This window comes from Salarias fasciatus, chromosome 14, assembly GCF_902148845.1.
Source record: "Salarias fasciatus chromosome 14, fSalaFa1.1, whole genome shotgun sequence".
NCBI classification, from domain to species: domain Eukaryota; kingdom Metazoa; phylum Chordata; class Actinopteri; order Blenniiformes; family Blenniidae; genus Salarias; species Salarias fasciatus.
Genome location: NC_043758.1, coordinates 6,978,758 through 6,998,489, shown reverse-complemented (window position 1 = coordinate 6,998,489; position 19,732 = coordinate 6,978,758). Strand labels below are relative to the sequence as shown.

The following is a 19,732-nucleotide window of genomic DNA, read 5'->3' as shown; positions in this document are numbered from 1 at the left end:
CAACTGCAGCCATTAATGAATTATACGAAAATATTTTATCCAACATTACACAGTTAGGATCTAGGAGCCCATTATGACTTCGTGTGGGTGTACAGAACATGCACACATGGATTTTATGTGTATTATCAAATTGAATAATTCAAGGGTCAGTCTTTGGTATCATGACTTTCATCTCAAAAAGCAGAGGGAGTGGCAAAAGCACTTCCATGCAAAAAGCAACAATGGCATCAATAATTTTGCACAGTTTGCATGGAATGCTTCACATGCATGTTCACCACTGTTTCTCACAGTGAGTGAGAGAGAGAGAGAGAGAGAGAGAGAGAGAGAGAGAGAGAGAGAGAGAGAGAGAGAGAGAGAGAGAGAGAGAGAGAGAGAGAGATGTGCTGAGTGACTAAACTCTTACATGAAGCATGAAAAGCATTCATTGTGTCATTATGAAGCACGTCCACCACTCGGCTCTCAGTTGCACAGCGGGGCTGTCGTAGAGAGCTTCCTCGTGCTCGTCTCTTTCTTCATCCCTGCAGTGAAAACTACTTCTCTTCAACCCGAGCCAGGCTGGCATCCACTGATCCCGGGATTATGGAGTTATCGCTGATGTCTGCACAGGTAAGGAAGAGGAAACAGACTCGCTCCGTTCGGTTTGATCTGAGGATTCTGATCAGTGAAGTTTCTCACTCAGGTGAAGTCATGTGTTCGGTCGGATACTGATTGCAAGTTTTCAAAGAGAATTTGTGTCAATTGTGTGTATTTAGGTAGAGGAAGGCAAACTTGGTGCCAAAACACTGAGTCACAGTGAGAAAAGTTTCTTGTGTCGTCCTAACGAGTCTGTTGGACGGACGCTTTCAGACAGTGCACACACACACTCACACACACAGATGACTCAGGAGCAGTCTGCACAGTCGGGTTTCCAAAAGAAGACGCGAGAGCTTGGACTCACTCTTAGTTTTTACAGCTGAGTCACTACAAGCCTGTCACGGCTGTCCCGCTGTCAGTTTTTAATCAAGTCCAATATGGCATCAGCCAGATTACGATGTGTTTTCTCGATGTCAGTGTAATAATGTTAATGCAATCTTTGTTTGCATGACTGAAGCTTAACCCTTTATGAGGTTACCTCATGAGACCGTTCAGGAATATAAAATTGCAATGCAAGTGCGCTGCTGAGGGATGTTTCGGGATTTATTCACTTAGATTACAGTCAGGGCTAAATACACAGTCGTTTATATGCAAAAGAGTAAAACTGATCAAAATTAGACAGATTAAAAATGTCTCAATGGAACATTTTCATTTTTTAAAGTCTGTAAAAAGTTAAACAATATTGTTTTTGTCACATTTGACCTCTTCTTTAATATCATAGAAACAAGAGCTTTATAACCGTAGTGTCAGTGTTATTTTCAGAAGTATTCACCGTGACTATTTTTTCCTGGGAGTTGTACACAAGTTCGACTTCTCTCAGTGTTTCGCACACCAGTTGACATCGCTAAGACTTTCATTAACACCTCATCCTCAGTCTGACAGAAACTGGAAGAAATGCAGAAGCTATCGAATCTAAACAATCCCCCATAAAGAGTGAACACATTCAGCTTTTAATGTTGGATTTAATCTAAATGTGTTGTTTGCTTTTCTCACTATTGTGTGACGTGAGAAACAGTAGAGCTCATGTTAATTAAATGTAGTAAAATACAGCTTCAACATCTTAAATGAAAAGAAAGAGAGAGAGTCATGAAACCCTGTCTGGTTCTTTCCAGCACAGCGGATCGCAGCCTGCCCCACTTCATGCCTGTTATTCTCTCTCTCTGACCTATGATGCTGAGCATTAGCTGTGACCCGAGGGCAATGCTTTATGTTACATCAAAAGGCCCTTAGTGACTTGTAGGTCTTTGGAAATGTTTTCAAAATAATTACTGTATGAAAGCTTTTAAGCTTTCGCAGCGCAGTAGAAGTCCTGCTTTGACTTTTGCAGCACGCAGTCTTTGTGACTTTGTTGCTCTTTTCCTTAGCCTCACAATAATGCCCTCAAGTTATTATTTTCCCTTGCCATGGTTAAAATGTGTTTTTGAGGATGCCTTCTTTTATCAACATATGATTTTTCATTAATATTTATTGTGTAACCGTGAAACGCTGATGACAATATTTATTCATAGGCTGAACAGAAAACGTAAATTTGCTGAGAGTGAATGTGATCCATTTAATTCTGCTTTATGTTAGTTCTGTTAATCTAAACACCCAGTAGGCCTTTAAGCTCCCACTGAATGACACACAAAAGGTAAATTTAGCCGCTGTCATGTCGACATACATGAGATTTGGAGCTGCTGGCAAATGTTTTCTGACTTAAACAACAATTTTAGACTTAAAATCCTGTGTATTTCAGACAGGAGGCTGTGCGGCATTACATAAATAGCGGGGCGTTTGGACTTGACGTGATGGAAGTAATAGTTCTACGTTCAGTGTCAACTTAACTAAGTTCCAAGTACAAGAAATATTTTGTGCATTTAAAGGGATTATTTTCTCCAAACAAAGGCACTGCATTCCTTCTCTTGGCTCTTTCAGTCATTGAAGTGCAGATTTATAAGACTCAGATCACCTGCTGACATTCAGTTAGCCAATGAGCTGCCGTCTTAAATGCAAAATGACGCCATCTGTTGGTCTGTGCCAGAAAAAAAAGAGGCCATCTTTCCCCCGCTGGGGAACAGCTTGGGATGCATCACACAGTAAGATGTGGAGGAACATAAATAGAAGGAGGGGAGATATTTTATGTCATTACACCTGCTGAATTACTGAAGCCAGATGTGAGGATTTAATGGAAAATCACCCATAAACACCTAATCATTCTTGAAATAACTCTCCTAGGCAAAGGCGCGATTAAGGAAAGGCCATTTTGAAGGTTTTTCACAGAAATGGTTTGAAATCAGTTTAAATTACTTCTAACTTAAAGCACTGCTAAACGGGTAAAGTGTCCCATGTTTTGTCCTGAATTGAATATTTTCCTTCAGTTTTCCGACGATTGTCACCGGAGCCCCGTGCTCCAGACCTGAACCCTGTCCCACTGACGGCGTTTGATGGAAAGCCTCGTCTGATAGCCATCTGTCCTCCGACGGTTAATCAGATGTGCTCAATGTGTGGTCCTTAATCACTCCAACACAAACTGTCTGCGAACTCCGCAGCTTTGACGGCGATGCAGCCTGAAACGGTGCATCTCCTTCACACCTGAGCAGCCAAACACAAAAATACTGAGGGCGAATGGGAAAACAGAAACATGCAACTCTTTGCTAAACGCAACAGACTGAAACAGGAATTGAACACACCTCACATCGTTTGACACACTGGAAACACTGCGCGCCCAGTGATCGTGTATGAGCTGCGCTCTTTCTGCCACTGATGAGATGACTTTGAGCTGCACAGCCTCCAGCACCGACCTTGTGTTGATAACTTTCTTCTGTCCCAACTGTCTTCTTTCTTATTTATTTATTTTTTTCGGAGGGTGAATGTTAGATCGGTCCTAATTAACTGTTGTCAATCAAAGTGTGCGTGATGGAGATTTAGGTCAGATTACCATCTGCTAAAGAGTTTATCAGGTACTTCAGGGGGTCAGACTGCGATTCTGATCCATCACCAGCTGCACTTTCTCTTAGTTTATATATAGAAGCTTGTATTCAGTTTTCTAATAGAATAACAACTGAATAACAACTGGCTTGTCTTTGCAAAGGATTAAAACAGCTGTTTTCAATAATTTAACTATGATAGAAACATTCAGAAGCCTGGTATTCAACCACAGATTGAACGGATTTCATTTAGACCATGTTTTTTCACTGTTTCATCAGTGAGACATGTCAACTGGAATATTCAGGGGGTTCAATGTGGTTTCATCTCTGTGATCGGGGGGTGTCATCCTCCCACAACCCCTGGCTTATTGCTTTATTGAAAGTACTGTGAATAACCTAGGTGTGCTTCACAAATAATCCTGCTACAAATCAATACGATTGAGTTTGTTTTGCACGTTTCTCAAAAATAACTGTCGGGACTAGAAAATGTTTCAGAAATACTCAACTTGTTCGAGTTGAATGTTCAATGCTGAATGTGCATTTATGTTAAAAGCGTTTTTTTATCCGGAGAAAAACAACAACAACGGCCATCCATGAAGCACTGAGGACAGTGAGTCAGCGTCGGCACGCATAGCATAAGCTCTGCTGTGCTTTAGTCATCCATTCAGGATTGCATGACAGATTAAATGCAAACAAACAAGTCAGACATGCGAGTGGACGGACACAACTGCACTTTTGTGATGTACAAACAAGCTACATCTCAGCTCAGAGGTTAAACTCTTCCTTTACGATGACATAACTCTTTACCGCCTCCAATGCTGGCGTTTGGTTCATGTGATCGGAGTTGAAAGCTCATTACGTTTTTATTAGAGCATTAGGTTTGTTTCACGATGCTATGATGTTCAGAAATGTCAGATCTTCAACCAAAAACACCACAAAATCACTTCACATCAGGGCTGAAGCTTCATATTCTGCTGTAACAGCAGTCAGGCCAACGGTAATCACATTACAGTAAAGTAGGTTCTGTGAATAAAAACTACATTACAAATGTTGTCAATATCCAAAGTGTATTTATTAGAGGATTGGGATAATCTCTTTCTGACAGTATTAAATACATGTTATGAATATTGCATTACATTACCCCAGAAACATTCCTGATATGGATTTAAACCGGCCTCAATGCAACATATAAGATGAAGGAAGTATTTTTTTTTTCCCCCACAAAACATTAAAAAGTAGAATTGTGACGAGGCATAAACCTAATAAAAACGGTTTTGAAAATTCAATGCACTACCTCAGTTATTTTACTAAACACGTGGCATAAAAACCTGAGTCCTCAGCGGAAGTCTTCAAAATAAAAGCTTTGGTCTGTTGTCATTATACAAAATGTAATAATTATGGTTGATGGACAAATCTACTTTAGAAAATCCACAACAGGAAAAACATTAAACCCTGTTTTGATCACTGCTGACCCTAAAGGGAGACCCAGACCACAGATTTGGAACCACTGTTTTTGTCTACAGTATAAATATGATTTATTGTCATTATCTGCACAGCACTTCTTTGGCTATTTTTTCATTCCAATGCAAATCACCTGAAACCTCTGGATAAAGTACAACTGCAGTTATGGACAGAACTGGATATCTGTGAGATTAAATTCAAAGGCACCATCAGACCATTTCCTCTCAAGCACGAGAACACAGACGAGGGTCTGAATCCTGTCTGAGATGCTGAGCCGACTATTAACAGCAGAAATAATGCTTTGTGTGTGAAGTGAAAGTATCGAAACCCGTCTGCAATACAGAAACTCTTCTCTCAGCTTCTGAAAACTCAGGAGATGAACACACTTTTAAAAAGATGTGGCTGATGAACTAATGACTGATTTAGATCGCTGTCACTTCACTCTTGATATGATAAAATGTAAGAAATGACAATGCACTGAAATGTTTCCTATCACACAGCATGAAACAGAAATAGGATTTGAGTCTGTAATAATATAAGCACAGTTGTTCACATGCAGCTTAACAGAGCACGAACAATGTGAAGTATGTGTGAAAAGTGTCGACCGTGGAGCTCAGCGTGTCTCAAAGAGCATCTACATCTGAGCAGGCCTGTCGTGTGACTGTTGGTATGACGGGGAGCTTGTGTTGCATCAGCTGGCTGTGTGTCCCGCAGCTGCAGGTTTTCTTGCTTATTCACAAAATCTTGACATTTATTATATATTGATAAGCCAGCTATAAATACCAAAAGGCCGTGAGAGCCAGCAACAAGATGCAGAATGAAAATGTTTTCCCTATTTTGCTCTGCTTGCTAAAAGAATTATTCTGATGATGGAAGTCATGCAGCTTTGGTCCTGTTCCCAAATTTCAGTCTGTTCGTGGCAAAACAATGCAGCGGTTAATATTTCACTATAAACTACTGTGTTACGTTTGGGGGAGAATCATTATTCATGAAGAAAAATGCCATTTGTTTGAAATGTGCACGTGAAAGAGCGACACAGACAGGTTGATGACATTATTTGTTCAGGTTTGCACAGTTTCAGCTGTAATTTAGAGACAGGATGCAAGAGTCCGTCTTCAGGGCCCAATGTTTAACTGACCCATCCATCCGCCCCGCCTCTTCTACATTCAGGTTTCAATAGTCTGCAGCTGCTTTTTAGGCTTTGTGTTTTTCATTGTTGGTGAGAACTCTCTCGAAGAGCGTAAAGCCAGAATCATCTTGGGGAGGAACTTGAAATACATCTCAATGGTGAAGCCAAAAACCAGAAACCACCCAGGACCACATGGAAACCGAAAGGGTGTGTTTGCCGTGCACCACTCCATTGTGCCTTGTGAATTAACAATCCCATTTATCATTCATGATTGATGACTGGTTCATCGCTCAGCACGCTGTCCTGAGTGTTACAGGCACGAGAAACACATCAGTGTCAATCCAAAGCCGTATCTGTTCTCTGAGTGTCGTGCTTTACTGCAGCGACCAGTAAACTGATTCAGCACCTAACAGACATGTGGCCAAAGACTTAGTGGTGACACCTTGTGGACAACTTTCCTACAAAATTACAAATACATTTTTGAACAATGTTTTCACAAGTTACCAAACAATACATAGTTTGATAATGACATAAATTTGTTCTGTATTTTTCACACTTTAATTAGTCATTTGGATGGTCATGTGACTTATGTTTAAAAACCATTTATATACCATCTTGGACCACTAGGAGGCGCTGTATGACTACAGAATACTGCTACTGTGCCAGAAAAATTGGAATTACTGGTTCAGCTAAGATTAAAACCTAAAACTCAGGAACATCCTATGGCTTGGAAAGTAGAGAATATCAGCAATGACGTGAAAGTCTGATTTGTGTGAAAGAGCGTTCACTTCCAGTGGATACTGGCCGTTTCATTCAGTGTGGAGGGCACTATGCAACAACGAACCCAAGAATTAAAAATCTGATGACAACACCACTCAGAGGTGACTCAACACTGCTGCCTTATCTTATTTTAATGTGAACATTTTAAAGATGTACTTGCATTTTTCTAAAAAAAAAAAATGAAAAGGAAAATTTAGGCATTATCACTATTTATTAGCTATTATGCTTTTAATTCACTGCATGAACCCGTTTGAGATCAACTTTATTTATGTGTGGCACAAATTAACTCATTCATCTGTGATTTACATCTTTCAATGTGCATTCGTTGGTAGATTTTGAGTGAAAGTCCTCCTCCTCCTCCTCCTCCCTCAGCTTCTCTTCCTCGTCGCCCTCAGACACAGTCCAGAGGCAGTATTTTCTTTTCATCACACGGCTCAATAACTGTGGAATTATTTTCAGCTGCTGGTGCTTTCTGATGCAGTTGCTGGATGTCCATTATATCAGGTCAAATCATCGTCCACAAAGTCATTTCAGAGGAGCAAATCAAATTAGCCTTTATTCCACCTGGAGAGACATTTGCAACCACACATCTTCAAAAATATAGTTTGAAAATATCCTATTAATTGTTTTAATTCATAATTGGTTAATTATATAATATTTTTTAAAGGGTTTTATTTGTAAATTTAAAAGAAACTGAGATGATGATGTATGTTTCTATGTAAAATAAGCACAGTGTAATTTGTTGTTGAGACTGTGTGTTTATATCCCCACTTTAACTAAATCAATTTCACCACAGGCTGGGAAAGAATTTCATCACATTCATAGCAAATAGAAAACTTTCCTGCACAGTAAAATCTGTGACTGCCAACATTAATAATGAAACTCGCCAAATTAATCTTAAACTAACACTTTGTCCTCTGTTCAGTAATCTTTGGTTATGTTGGTTATGTGGCTGTGAACAGCTATGAATACATATATCAAATAAGATGAAATGTGAGAGATTTTGTGCAAAAGTTCATTTTTTTTTAAATCATTTTAGGTTCATCATTTCATTACATTTACACTCAATTCTAAATATTTTGAACTCAATTTATTCATTTTTTGTTTTGTCACAATTTCTTTCACAAAAGCACACACACACAAATGATTCATACCTTTGATATTAAGTATGAATAATTTAAAACAAAACACCATTAATGCACATTGAATGGTGAGATTAAGCTCACATTTGAAATTCCAGCTTACCACACTTCGCCGGTCATTTTTCCACTGAGGAAAACTGATGGATTTCTATATTAACTCAATAAAATTACCCGCATGTTGAAAGTCTTTTTTTTTTTTTTTCCCTGAGTCTTTGGCACTTTTAAGAACTTTGCTGATGGCTGGAGGCTTTGGCCCGGTGCAGCTGAAGCTGCTTTTAGATGCTTGTCACAAGGCATAATCTGTCTGACTGGATCTAAATGTAAACTTGAAAGAAGCTTCCGCCCACGCTTGAAATGTATTCTGGTGGGTGGCAGTGTGGACAGATTTTTATGGTTGACGACTCTGCTACAAACCCGAGATCTCAGCAAACCCTGGAGGGACTGCAGTGAGATTTTGAACAAATCTTTCTGAATCCCGGGGAATTACTTCTCCTATTGCATGAAAAGGAGGTCAAAAAAGATGCTTTCTGGAAGCTCATTAGCCGACATGACCAGAGGAACGGATTTGTCAAACCCAGTTAGCGCCAGCAGAAAGTACGATACACAGGAAATTAAAGGAATACCTGTTTTCACTCTTTCGTTTTCCGTCATCACATATATATGATCTCTTATTCTGCTCCCCTCTTTGTCTGTGTTTCAAACTTAATGACAGATGTTTCACAAAGAGGAGGAACAGCTGGCTGCTGCAGGGCTGTTTATACCCCCCCCCTTTTTATTCTTCTTTTCTGCTTTGTCCTCCCCCTCTTTTTCTTTCTTCTGTGTTTTCTGTTAAAGTGACGACAGATGAAGGAGAATTTCCAACCCCATTATATACGTCAAGGCACAGTAATTCTTCTCTTTTTTCAGCGAAATCACACATCTCGGTGCAAACGTGGGTAAAATGTCCCCACCCGGGAGCGCACTCCTCATCAGCTGCTTCACTAACAGCTCCTGGAACAAATAGCTTGTAACACAAAAGCTTCGTAAATGATAAGTGACCCCCGATTTTATCTGCCCTCCCTCCCATCCTCTGTTAATCGTAATTATTTTCCCATCACTGGCTTCAAATTTTTGCCCATTTTAAATAACCCGCAGCTTCGTGTGTGCGGTTGTGTGTCTGACTGTGCTCCCAGTGATTGATGAATGTGTGTTCCTGCAGCATATGTGTGCAAAATAATTTGTGCCTAGTGTGTGTGTGTGTGTGTGTGTGTGTGTGTGTGTGTGTGTGTGTGTGTGTGTGTGTGTGTGTGTGTGTGTGTGTGCGCGGAGGGGGGGATTACCAGAGGCAGTTTCTCTGTCTCCCTTCAACTTAGAAGAGCGTTATATAACTTTAAAAGCCATCACTGTCCTGGACACGCACGCTCACACATGCGCGCGCACACACACACACATACAGCGCATGTATGCATACAGGCTATGGATGCACCTGAGCATATAGAATCAAGATAGACAAATAATGCCAACACAGATGCACGCACAGATACACAAAGAGCACACACGCGCTGCCTCCCTCTGAGCCCCCACAGGACACACACTCGCAGATGGGCACAGGAAATACACTCATGTGGACGTTTATTCTACACTAAATTTGTGTTGTGCACTCAATACGTCACAGTGCAAGGATTTCTCATTTGTAGAGATTGGGAGATTTGAGTCCATGCATGTTTGTGTCTAATTCCACAGGCGCTGCACCGCTGCACGCTAGACCAGCCACTGGGGAGGGATGATGTTACGGATGGAGGGATGGAATAATGCATGATACAAACACACAGGCATGGGAGGATTCCAAGATGGATAGAAACGACAGTGGAGGGAAGTGAAGAGACCTGAGAAAATGTAAGAGCAGTGACTTCAGAGATGGTAAATACAGATTACAACAGGGAGGATATATAAAAGAACTAAGTGTGGATATAACCCCCACTGAGGAGAAAGAGGTGTGCACTGGACAGCACACCCTAAAATCAGCATTTCGGGAAAAATGGTAAAAAGGCATCTTTAAATAATGATAATAAACACATAGAAAATCTTAGATCATGCTTTCAAGAAGTCAAAGGTCACCACAGACACTGACAGGTCATCATCAATGAGCGTCATGCTCAACGAAACAAGAAGCGACATCATAACACACACAGAAACAGTCACTTGTAATTCCTAAACTTTCTTAATTGTAATCCATCAGGTTGCCTCAAAGAAAGGCTTCGGAGCACCTCTTGGATCAAACATCGCAGTGAAGCCAAACACCGACTGTGACAGAAACAAGAGCAGGAACCTTCAGAGTGAAAGCATTCGGCAGCTTCACAGGAATCTTTTTTTTCCAGAAAGAGTCTCATCACACTTTCTTCGACATGTACGATTCATGAAAACTCCAAATCCAGCCCCCCTCTTGTGACCGCTGGTCCGTCCCCTGAGGGGGCCTCTGACCCCGGGTTGGGAACCACTGACTTGCATCACCTGGTGCACCCAGCCATAGTGACGGTGCAGGAATGAAGGGTATGCTGGGAGATTCAGCTTCAGTCCCCTGTGCATCTAAATCTGATGTGATTCACATCATGGCTTTGTGGAGGATTAACAAGGTGACCTATGGATCCTGACCTCTGTGGAAATACAAGGACGGGAAGATAGCAATGAAATCTGACGCTGCGGTGGCTTCAGCGGGTGTGTTGACCTGCTACCATGCCTGGTATATAAGCTGTTTTACCTGCACAAGGTGCTTCAAAACCAAAAGCAGGTTTACCTTGACAGTGCTGTGAAACAGAGATCGGGTGTAAATAAATGTTTGTTTGTTGTGGTATTTTGAGGGAACCGACATTCGGAGGCCGTGCTGTCGTGTTGATGCCGTCGTGCCGGGAAACATGTGCAAGCCATTTGAGGAAACTAGAAAGGAGGATTTTTGGCTGTGGAGGATGCAGCAGGTGTGTTAACTTGCGCTGAACTGGACATTCATTGATGTTAATCCTGCTGGCTTTAATACCAGGCGGCTCAGACCATGACATGGAGGTCATGTCACAGTCTGATGTGAAAAATTTAATTTTATTTACCATTATCTTTGTGAATTTCTAGTTTTATAAACTACTGAAATCATAGTGACTTATATTTGATTAATTCATTTATTGCAATTTCAGCAATTTCAAGCAATTAACCTCAACCTTAAGATGATGTGTGACATATCTGATGTGCATTTTACCTCAGTGTGATTAATGCCACATGAATAACTCGTGTATCGTGATATTTCAGAGAACCACTGTTGATACACTGAAGTATTTAAATGCACTGCTTTCTTTCTGGAGAGCATCTAAAAGATTATAACTCTTTTTAAACTTGCAGCTATTCTGCTGAAGTGATGAAGCAAGTCACAGGAACATTCACAACACCACATTTTATCTTTGATTTGTGATAATTACCCTGCTAAATAAACCAATTTCAGCATCAGCTGTGGGGAGCGTCAAGCCGAAGCTTTCCAGAGGAATACAAGGCTGAGGAAGTCTTTACTCGCCATCGTCAGTACAAACTCATGATTCACAGGATATCGACACACTTGAAAGTTGACTGCTGAATGTCTTGACTGTTTAAAATGTAGATTCCTGACAGAAACTCACATAAGTCACAGACTGCATCCTAAAGCACCAAATCCCAGTCAGCCCAACTTAATGTGTAGGAAAGCATGTAGTAAATTTGAAGAAGATACTGTTTTAACGTAAATGAGATATAACTAAATAACAGAGGGAAAGAGGAATGTCTGAGAAGAGAAAAACTGACCACAGCAAGTGAAGCTGTCAGAAACCACGCTGTACTGACACATTCATCTGTAACGGCCACAGTGTTTTCATGCATTTAAATACAAGCAGGTTTTTTTTTTTTTCTCAGATGGGTGTTGAAATAGTCTTGATTCCTGATTATGAAGCAAAATATGTGTTAAGATGTTTTTTTTGCATCACAACATAATGAACACAAGCTCCAGGACACCTCATCTCTGACTCGTGTATGTGTGTTCACCCACATGTACAGATGCACACTGATAGTGGCAGCGGTGCACACACACACAAACACACCAAGATGCACCCTTGCATGGACATAACATACAACACACACGTACACAGGTGCAAACCATATGATGCATGCGTGTGGAATGCAGTCAGAAATGCGAGGCGTACTTCAACCTGGCTCACTCGCGGTTCTGTGCATATCAACAAGGTGCTGTACACAGATGCAGAAATGTGGATTGTTCTGTTGAGTCAGCAGGCTCCGTTGAGCAACGTGTGTTAGCATTTTTATTTATTAATTTAGTTTTTTTATCTAATTGGCTCTTGTTTTTACCATTTTTTTTCCTGGAGTCACTCAAATTAGCTCTAAGAAAAGCGGAGGATCCCACTCTCACTAATAGTGTCGAAGAACTGGAAACCAGAGCATCATGGACGTTTTGAACCACTGGTGTAAGACTAATTTAATTTTCTCGAAAATCACAGAAAATTCATAATTTCATTCACCAGGTGTCTTAGGTGTCTCTACCTATCCACCAAACACACACACACACACACACACACATTTACAGCTGGATGGCTGAGTCCATCTCCCAGCAGGGAGGCTTATCACTCTTCCCCAGTGAAGGATCTCCCATCCTATCAGCGCTTCCTCCCCTCCCCTCCTCCCTCCCACGGAGCGCTGCTCCTCTCCTCCTCTCGGCTCTCAGTCTCAGTCAGAGTGGGACGGGACAGACTGCTGCATCAGAGCTCAACTCTTTCTCCACACTCAGCCGGTACAGGTACAACTCTCTTTACTTCTCCTTTTATCAGTAATCAGAATTCTTCGATCGACTTTTTAAAAGCAATTTTACTGTTTTTAATCTTTCGTACCTGGAGTTACTTTGAAGCCACTCTACATTTTGTTTACAACATCAGAGAGCCTATCATGATTTCTCGATGATCTGTTAAGTTGCGGACCTTTTGTTGATCTATTTTATGGGAAAGAAGAGAAAACATAAGATAGATGAGACTGAATAAGTAAACCTTTATTGTCAATGCTCAGACAAATACTGGCTATTTGATGTGCTACATCCGATACATACGCTATATAGGAACGTAAAATAAGACCGCTTAAATAGAAATAATAAACAAAATAAATGACAAGATTTAAAACACTGCACAATGGTACAACAGGCTTTTAAATAAATGACATTGGACTTGTTTTCTGTAAGAATTGCAGTTAAGTTTTGTTAACTGAAGTAAAAATTCAACACTTCATTCTATGAATGAAGTTTCTATGTTGGGTAGGGCATACCTCACCCTCACCGGCTCACTGGTTAAGATGCAAAATGAATGAAAAGAGGAAGTGATTAAAGCTCTTCTGGTGTTTTTTTTTTTTTTTTTTTTTACAGTCAGAAGACTCTGACTTTACTTCCATTAACTGTTCGTCGATTATCACTGTGAGGATAAAATGCAGTGAGCAGTACTTAGTTTCAGCGCCAGCGCCTGTCACATCATGTTACTTTGCTACATTCAGCAGAAACCTTCAGTTTTTGCCAAATAAATCAACAGACATTCAACCGAATCTCCTGAAATTTCACAAATTCTTCTTCAGTGTTTGTTTTTTGTTAGTTGGCTGGTGTTGCTTTCTTCACCTCACTGAATCATTTTCTCACTTGAAGTGTGTTAAGAGCAGCTCAGAGTTCAGTGTGCTAAAAAAGAAAAAAAAAAAACACACAAACAACGAGTTTATGCGGGATAGTTTAGTCTGCACTATCAGGGAAAAGTGTGGATCTATATAAAGCTACCCATTAGAGGTAAATCATAGACCGACTGCTTGCAACACTATTATGGTGTCGATTAAATATTTATAATTTGGAATATATAGCAGTGAATACAATGAAATACATTATGGGAGGATTTAGCGAGCTGATCAAAAATCAAAACATTTACTGTAGCACTTCGTTGTAGGAGATCAAAAAAATATTTGTGTTTCGATTTGGATTTTTCTTTATCTTAGTGATTGAGAGAGGAGGAAACTTGTCAAACATTTTAATTTGCCCTTTTGTTGAGGAGCCTTTGAAGACTATTTGGTTGAGTTTATTGCTTCTCCTTCTGTGTGAAGCTGTCCTATCACTGAAAGATCACAGTTACTTACATAACTTCAGCCTGAACTGCTTCTATTTTACACAGCCCAGCGTGAGTGCGGCAACTGTAAAAATAACACACCAGTGTGTGTGTATGTGTGCGTGTGTGTGTGTGTGCGGTAATGATATTGCTTCTGTCTTCAGCTGGTCAACCGACAGTAGAAGAAATAGGCACGGAAAACGTTGTTTATAGAGAGCCTGTGACTGTTACAGTAAATTCATTCACTCTGCAGCATGTCAGAAAACCCGAGGAGGAAAAAAACAATCTGTCAACACCAAACTATCAGGAACATTTCAGACACTGTTGGTTGAGGATTCAGTGCAACCTTTAAAAACAGAGTCTGGATGTTTGAGTGCAGCCCGTCTTCCAGACATGTGCTACTTGCACATGCTCACTGCTGCTTTTGTTTGATGACCTTTTTGTGCTGTTTCACTCTCAGACCGAGACACTGCCTGCAGGCAGAGACTTTCTAATGAGAGAGTGAACAAACTGGGCGCGCTCCTTATTAGAATGTGCTTTGTCTTCTGGTTTGCTCGCATGCATTATTATCTCGGATGTTTGGGCTTGATCCTCCAGACTCGGAGCGAAGCGGTGTTTACGCTCAGCCCCTCCTCTACTCATGAGAAAGCCTGGGAGGGAGTTTTAATTAAATATACATATTAAGTGGTTGATGTGAGAGCATATACCTTTCCTATAAATTATGCCGCTTTATCTCAGCGAGAGCACAATGTTTTTTTTCACTTCTCAGAGCGAATGAGGATATTATCACCATCATACTGTACATCGCCGTAATAGATGCATTGCATAATACGCAAGGTCTGGATTCCTTGCGGCTGCAGGAGTCACTTCACTTCTCGTTTTTTTTTTATTTTGCTGTGCTTTTACAGGTTACACTGCTACAATAATGTATCTGATGTTTTATTCGCAATTGTTTATATCTGTAGGAAGTCATCATTCTTTTTTTTTTTTTTAGCTCAATGAGGCAAACTGTACGTGCAGGGAATGCCGGTTCGTCGTCATATCTGTAAAAACCTCTGAAAAACATGTGAGCTGGCGCTGGTGTGAAGTCAGTCTGAAGAAGCAGATGTTTGCTACATGCAGAAATCTTCCATCACCTCCACTCAACCATGAGGTGTCAGGTGACCTGATGTTATGCTCCATATGACTTCCCGCTGAACCTTCCCTCAAAGTAGGCCACTCAACAAGGTCAATGGATTTTTTTTTTTTTTTTTTTTTTTTCAAATTATTCTAAAGTGATCAACGGACTCGCCCCCTCCCTGTAGAGACGGTATAATACGAGCGAACTGAGCTTGGGCACCAGGAACGTTGTAATGGTTTTCCCCTGTAATACTCAGTGACTCAGAGTTAAACACTTTGGGTTTTACTCTCTCCTCACTGCGAGAGGTTTCTGAGTGAGAATCTGTCCTGAAGGCACATCTGCAGATGGGCTGTAGAGACGGGGGAAGACGAGGACACTGAAAGAGCATGAGAGAGACGGTTTGAAGCCAACTTGATGTCTGAGAAACATCAATACTGTTCTCTAACAAAATGAAGACTATTTATTGAATTTTACACCCTCCTGTGCTTCAATATCAAAATACAGTATTTCGCTCCACATTTGAAACATCTCTGGGACATCAGTCAGCTGTTGTATGCATTTCGTAAGAAAAAGAAACAGACATTCGTATGGTTAGGTAATACACATAACACAGGAAATGCATATATTTAGTGTTTTTTTTTTTTAAGTTTGGGTAAAACTTTAATGTTTGATTTACTTTTATACTCCTGTCCTGTTGCTGTTTACAGGATTTGGCATGCACTTTTCTCCTAGGCTATGATATCTCAATTCACAAACAAATTCGGCAAAAAACATCATATAATTGTAAGAAATACATATATAATACGAAAGAAAAGTTATTGAAAAAAAGGGGCTGATCAACTCACTCACTGCACATTTCATTGCCGTAAAAGCAAATAAAAGAAAAGGCATTTTTATATTTTACAAAAAAGATGATCGCAACAAATGTCACCTGGCAGAGGAGGATGTAAGCCAGCATTCTCAAACGTGAGTTTTTTTTGCCTATCAAGGGTAAAAGTGATGCAGTTGGGTAAACCCAGAGCGGCGCTGAAACGCCCTCTAGTCAAAGGGTCAGACTCACTTGAACCTTTCAGCTGTCAGGGTGAAAGCTGGAATTATTAATGGCCACTGAGCTGTCCGTTTGTATCACGGTGCTGCGCGGTGTGTGAGTGTGGAAGACGGCCTGGCAGCTCGCCGTCTGTGTCTTTTTTTTTTTTTTTTTTTGTCGCGGCGGTGCGTCAGTAAGGCAGTGTGAAAAGTTACAGTAGATTAAGTTTGCTCACCTTTGTTTGAAAGCTGCGCTTCCGCGCCGGCGGTGCAGGCGTCACACTTCCAGAACAAAGAGCAGCTGAACTGAAGACGGCTGCGTTGTGTGTTGCTGTGGGTTCATTTACATGTGAGGATATTTTAGTGCATCGCTTCATTATCATCATGCTTCATTATCTGCCTCATTTGTTTTTCTCTCTTCTCTTAGTCTCTGAATCTCTGTAGATTTTTTTTTCTTTCTTAAAAAAAAAAAAAAAAAAAAAAAAAGTGAAGCATGTGACAGATTTTGCTAATCCGTCTGAGAATTAATCCCTCTGAGAGGTCGCTCTCTCCTCACCGTCCAGTACAGCTGTCCTGAGACCAGGCACAGCTGGGGGGTTAATATCCTGAGTACAACATGTTATTGTCCAGCCAAGCCTTTCCTTATTGTTTCATTCAGCCAAGGCTGAACACATCTCAGTTTTGGCCTTTTGAGACCACACATGTCTTCAAGACTCAAGTGGTGAACTTCCAACAACAACCCGAGAAAACATTTTCATCACGCTGATCACCTTTCAGTGTTTCAGTGTTTTATCGTCTGCTGTCCTGCAGGCACATCAAGATGCTTCTGCTCATTATTTGCCCATGTAAAAACGTTTGGTGGATATTTCATAGTGTGTAATAAATCAGAAAATGTCATATAATGAACCGGTGTGCATAAAATGACTAAAAGTTTCACATTAAAACAAAAATCAATGCTTATCTTCCAGTGTTCAGAGCAAATTTCCTTGTTTTTCTATTAACAGGAATTGAATCGAACTTCTCACCCACCCTGGGTTTTTTTCCTTAAAGGTGCAGCCTGTAATTATTCTAATGAAAAAAAAAAAACATTGAAAAAGAACTGGTCCTTTGTCTCACTGTGAAAGTGGAGTGTGGAGTTTGCATAGTGTCCCTCAGCATGGTGGGGCGCTGCTTTATTCTCACAGTCCAAAAACATGCGTCGGTGTCAATGTGTCTGTTTTCCCTGTGATTGACTATTGATCGGTTTAGAATACACTCATGCCCAATGTAAGCTGTGATTTGTATGTAAACTAATTTGAATAAAGAAGCAGAAAAGAGGTAAATATTAACGACTGAGGCAGCTCGCCTCGACCACATCCACTATACAGCAACTTGTATAAAGCTGACAAAGTGAGTCGCTGCCAGTGTTTTTAGTTTAAGAACAGAAAAAAACCCTGAAATCTCACCACTGCCACCCTCAATCAAATTACACAATGTAACTATGAGTATATATTAAATCAGTATTGATTCTAAATGTCATATTTTCCTTTAATATCAACATAAACTTCATCCGTTTTTACCACCTGAAGTGAATCTTCTGTAAATCTAAACTGTCCTTTCCCACTTGTTCCCTCTCCTGGCAGCATTTCCCGGCCGTCAGCGGGGCCTTCATGGATTCTCCGTACAACGGCAACACGTCCCTGCAGACGTCCACGTCCAACCTCAACGCCGGCTACTCGCGGCCCTCAGAAGCAGAGGATGATGGGAAGGTGTCCAGCGACACCATCTGGTTGTGGATTGCGGTGCTGGCGACCATCGGCAACATCGTGGTGGTGGCCGTGGTCTGCGCCTGCGCCTTCTGACCGGACGGACACGGGACGTCCTGCCCTTTTCCTCCAGCTGTGATGTACTTTCAGATCGGCAACATGGACTTTTCAAGAGCAAACTGTGGCTCGGGGATTGTCGGAGTTTGCATGGGATTCTTCATTTGGACACTTTTTGACGATTCTGCAATAAACTGTAAATAAGATCAAGAATATATATATAAAAAAAAAAAAATTCTCTGGAGCAGTCATGACACAAAAACGTGCATGTCTGACTTTTGTGCTGAGATGTAAATGTCAAGGAGGACTTCAGTTGTGGTGACTGAGTGTGAATTAAAGCCCTGACACTGGAAAATGTCACGACAAATACACACAGATGCCATGCATGTAAATAGTTTCGCACACGTGTAATCATCAAAAAAACTGCTGCCCAGCACTTTATCCATGTGAAACCTGCCTAACATAGCCAACGACGTGTTCCAACATATCCTGTACATACCCTTTTACTGGTTTTACCTGAAAGCTCTGTTCGGCTTTAAATAAATTTCTTCACTCGTTCATTAATGAACAAATATTTTCTCAGCTTACCATTAGCGAAAGTTACCATTTAATTATAGTTACTCCTCCACAAAGCAGTGGAGTTACTGAATATATTGAAAATAAAGTAATTACACAGAAAAGTTAATATGCATTCATTTGAAGAGCCTCTCTCAGTGAGTCATCTTTAACTTTGCACACATATTGAGCTGTAAATCCTCTCTGGGTTCGTCCGATCGCTCATTTACTCATAAGGTTCAACTTACATCACTGACTTGGTGGTGCGCGCACATTATTGTGGTCGACTTGAATTAACCAGTCCAGAGTTTGTTATTTTCGATTGCACACACTCCTTTGAGGGGGATCCGATGCACATGCAGCAGATTCGCAGAGCTAATAACAACAAGAATAAGCAGAAACTGAGCAGAAGAGAGAAACTACTGGCATCTCGGCAGGCCTGCTACAGGGAAACACAAAAAGCCTCTAAATACTTCCTGTAGAGATGCGTCACGATTCAGCTTTTAGACATTGGTTTGTGTGTGTATATTCTGTCTAAGATGTATTAAAAATACATGTAAATGACTTGATATAAGCTTTCATTGTTCTTTATAAACAACTCCACAAAGCTGTTCAATTCAAACCTACTAAAATTACACTCAGGTAAACCTGCGTCTGGGTTTGACCTTCAAGTCTGGAAAACCAAACAGCTCCTTGTGTATTTTTCCAACAGGCACTCGTCCCTTAACAAATAGCTCAATTTATTCATTTTGGATTCCGGGCTAAAAAAAAAAAAAAAAAAAAAAAAGTACTAAAAACAAACAAAAAAAAGATGCAGCCTCCCAGTAGTGGTGCTGCTCTTGCCATTGGTCAGCTGATTATGCAAGCGCAGCTGGTGTTACATAAACTCCCCGAGTTCTGCTTACAGCACAGGATCAGTGGAGGTCTGTGTCCGAACCGGCGAGGATTACACCGGATCATAGCGTGATCCAGTTGTAGGATCAGAAGCCAGAAACAGATCCAGAGTTCAGGCAGCTGACGGCAGAGGGCGGAGGTCTGGACTCCGCGGCAGTC

The 19,732-nt window shown here is 40.8% G+C and overlaps 1 protein-coding gene and 1 long non-coding RNA gene across 3 annotated transcripts in view; one reads left to right on the top strand and one right to left on the bottom strand.

The window, feature by feature from the left end:
* The window catches only part of LOC115401007 (uncharacterized), a 75,217-nt gene that overhangs the window by 4,977 nt on the left and 50,508 nt on the right, over positions 1-19,732 (bottom strand). The gene's annotated exons all lie outside the window — the stretch shown is intronic.
* Positions 405-18,173, top strand: LOC115401006 (uncharacterized protein C14orf132). 2 transcript variants are annotated; one of them, XM_030109132.1, is made up of 2 exons: positions 405-606; positions 17,945-18,173. In XM_030109132.1, exons 1-2 carry the CDS (start codon positions 580-582, stop codon positions 18,161-18,163), a joined length of 246 nt encoding a protein of 81 aa, XP_029964992.1. In that variant the 5' UTR covers positions 405-579; the 3' UTR covers positions 18,164-18,173. The 2 variants fall into 2 exon arrangements, 1 of the variants encoding a protein (XP_029964992.1); XR_003932848.1 differs by lacking the exon at positions 405-606 and adding an exon at positions 12,764-12,849 and having other exon boundaries at positions 17,945-18,129.

Coding starts and splice junctions, on each gene's coding strand:
- LOC115401006 (XM_030109132.1), top strand. CDS start 580: ATGGAGTTATCGCTGATGTCTGCACAG. Junction 607..17,944: donor TATCGCTGATGTCTGCACAG/GTAAGGAAGAGG, acceptor CTCTCCTGGCAG/CATTTCCCGGCCGTCAGCGG.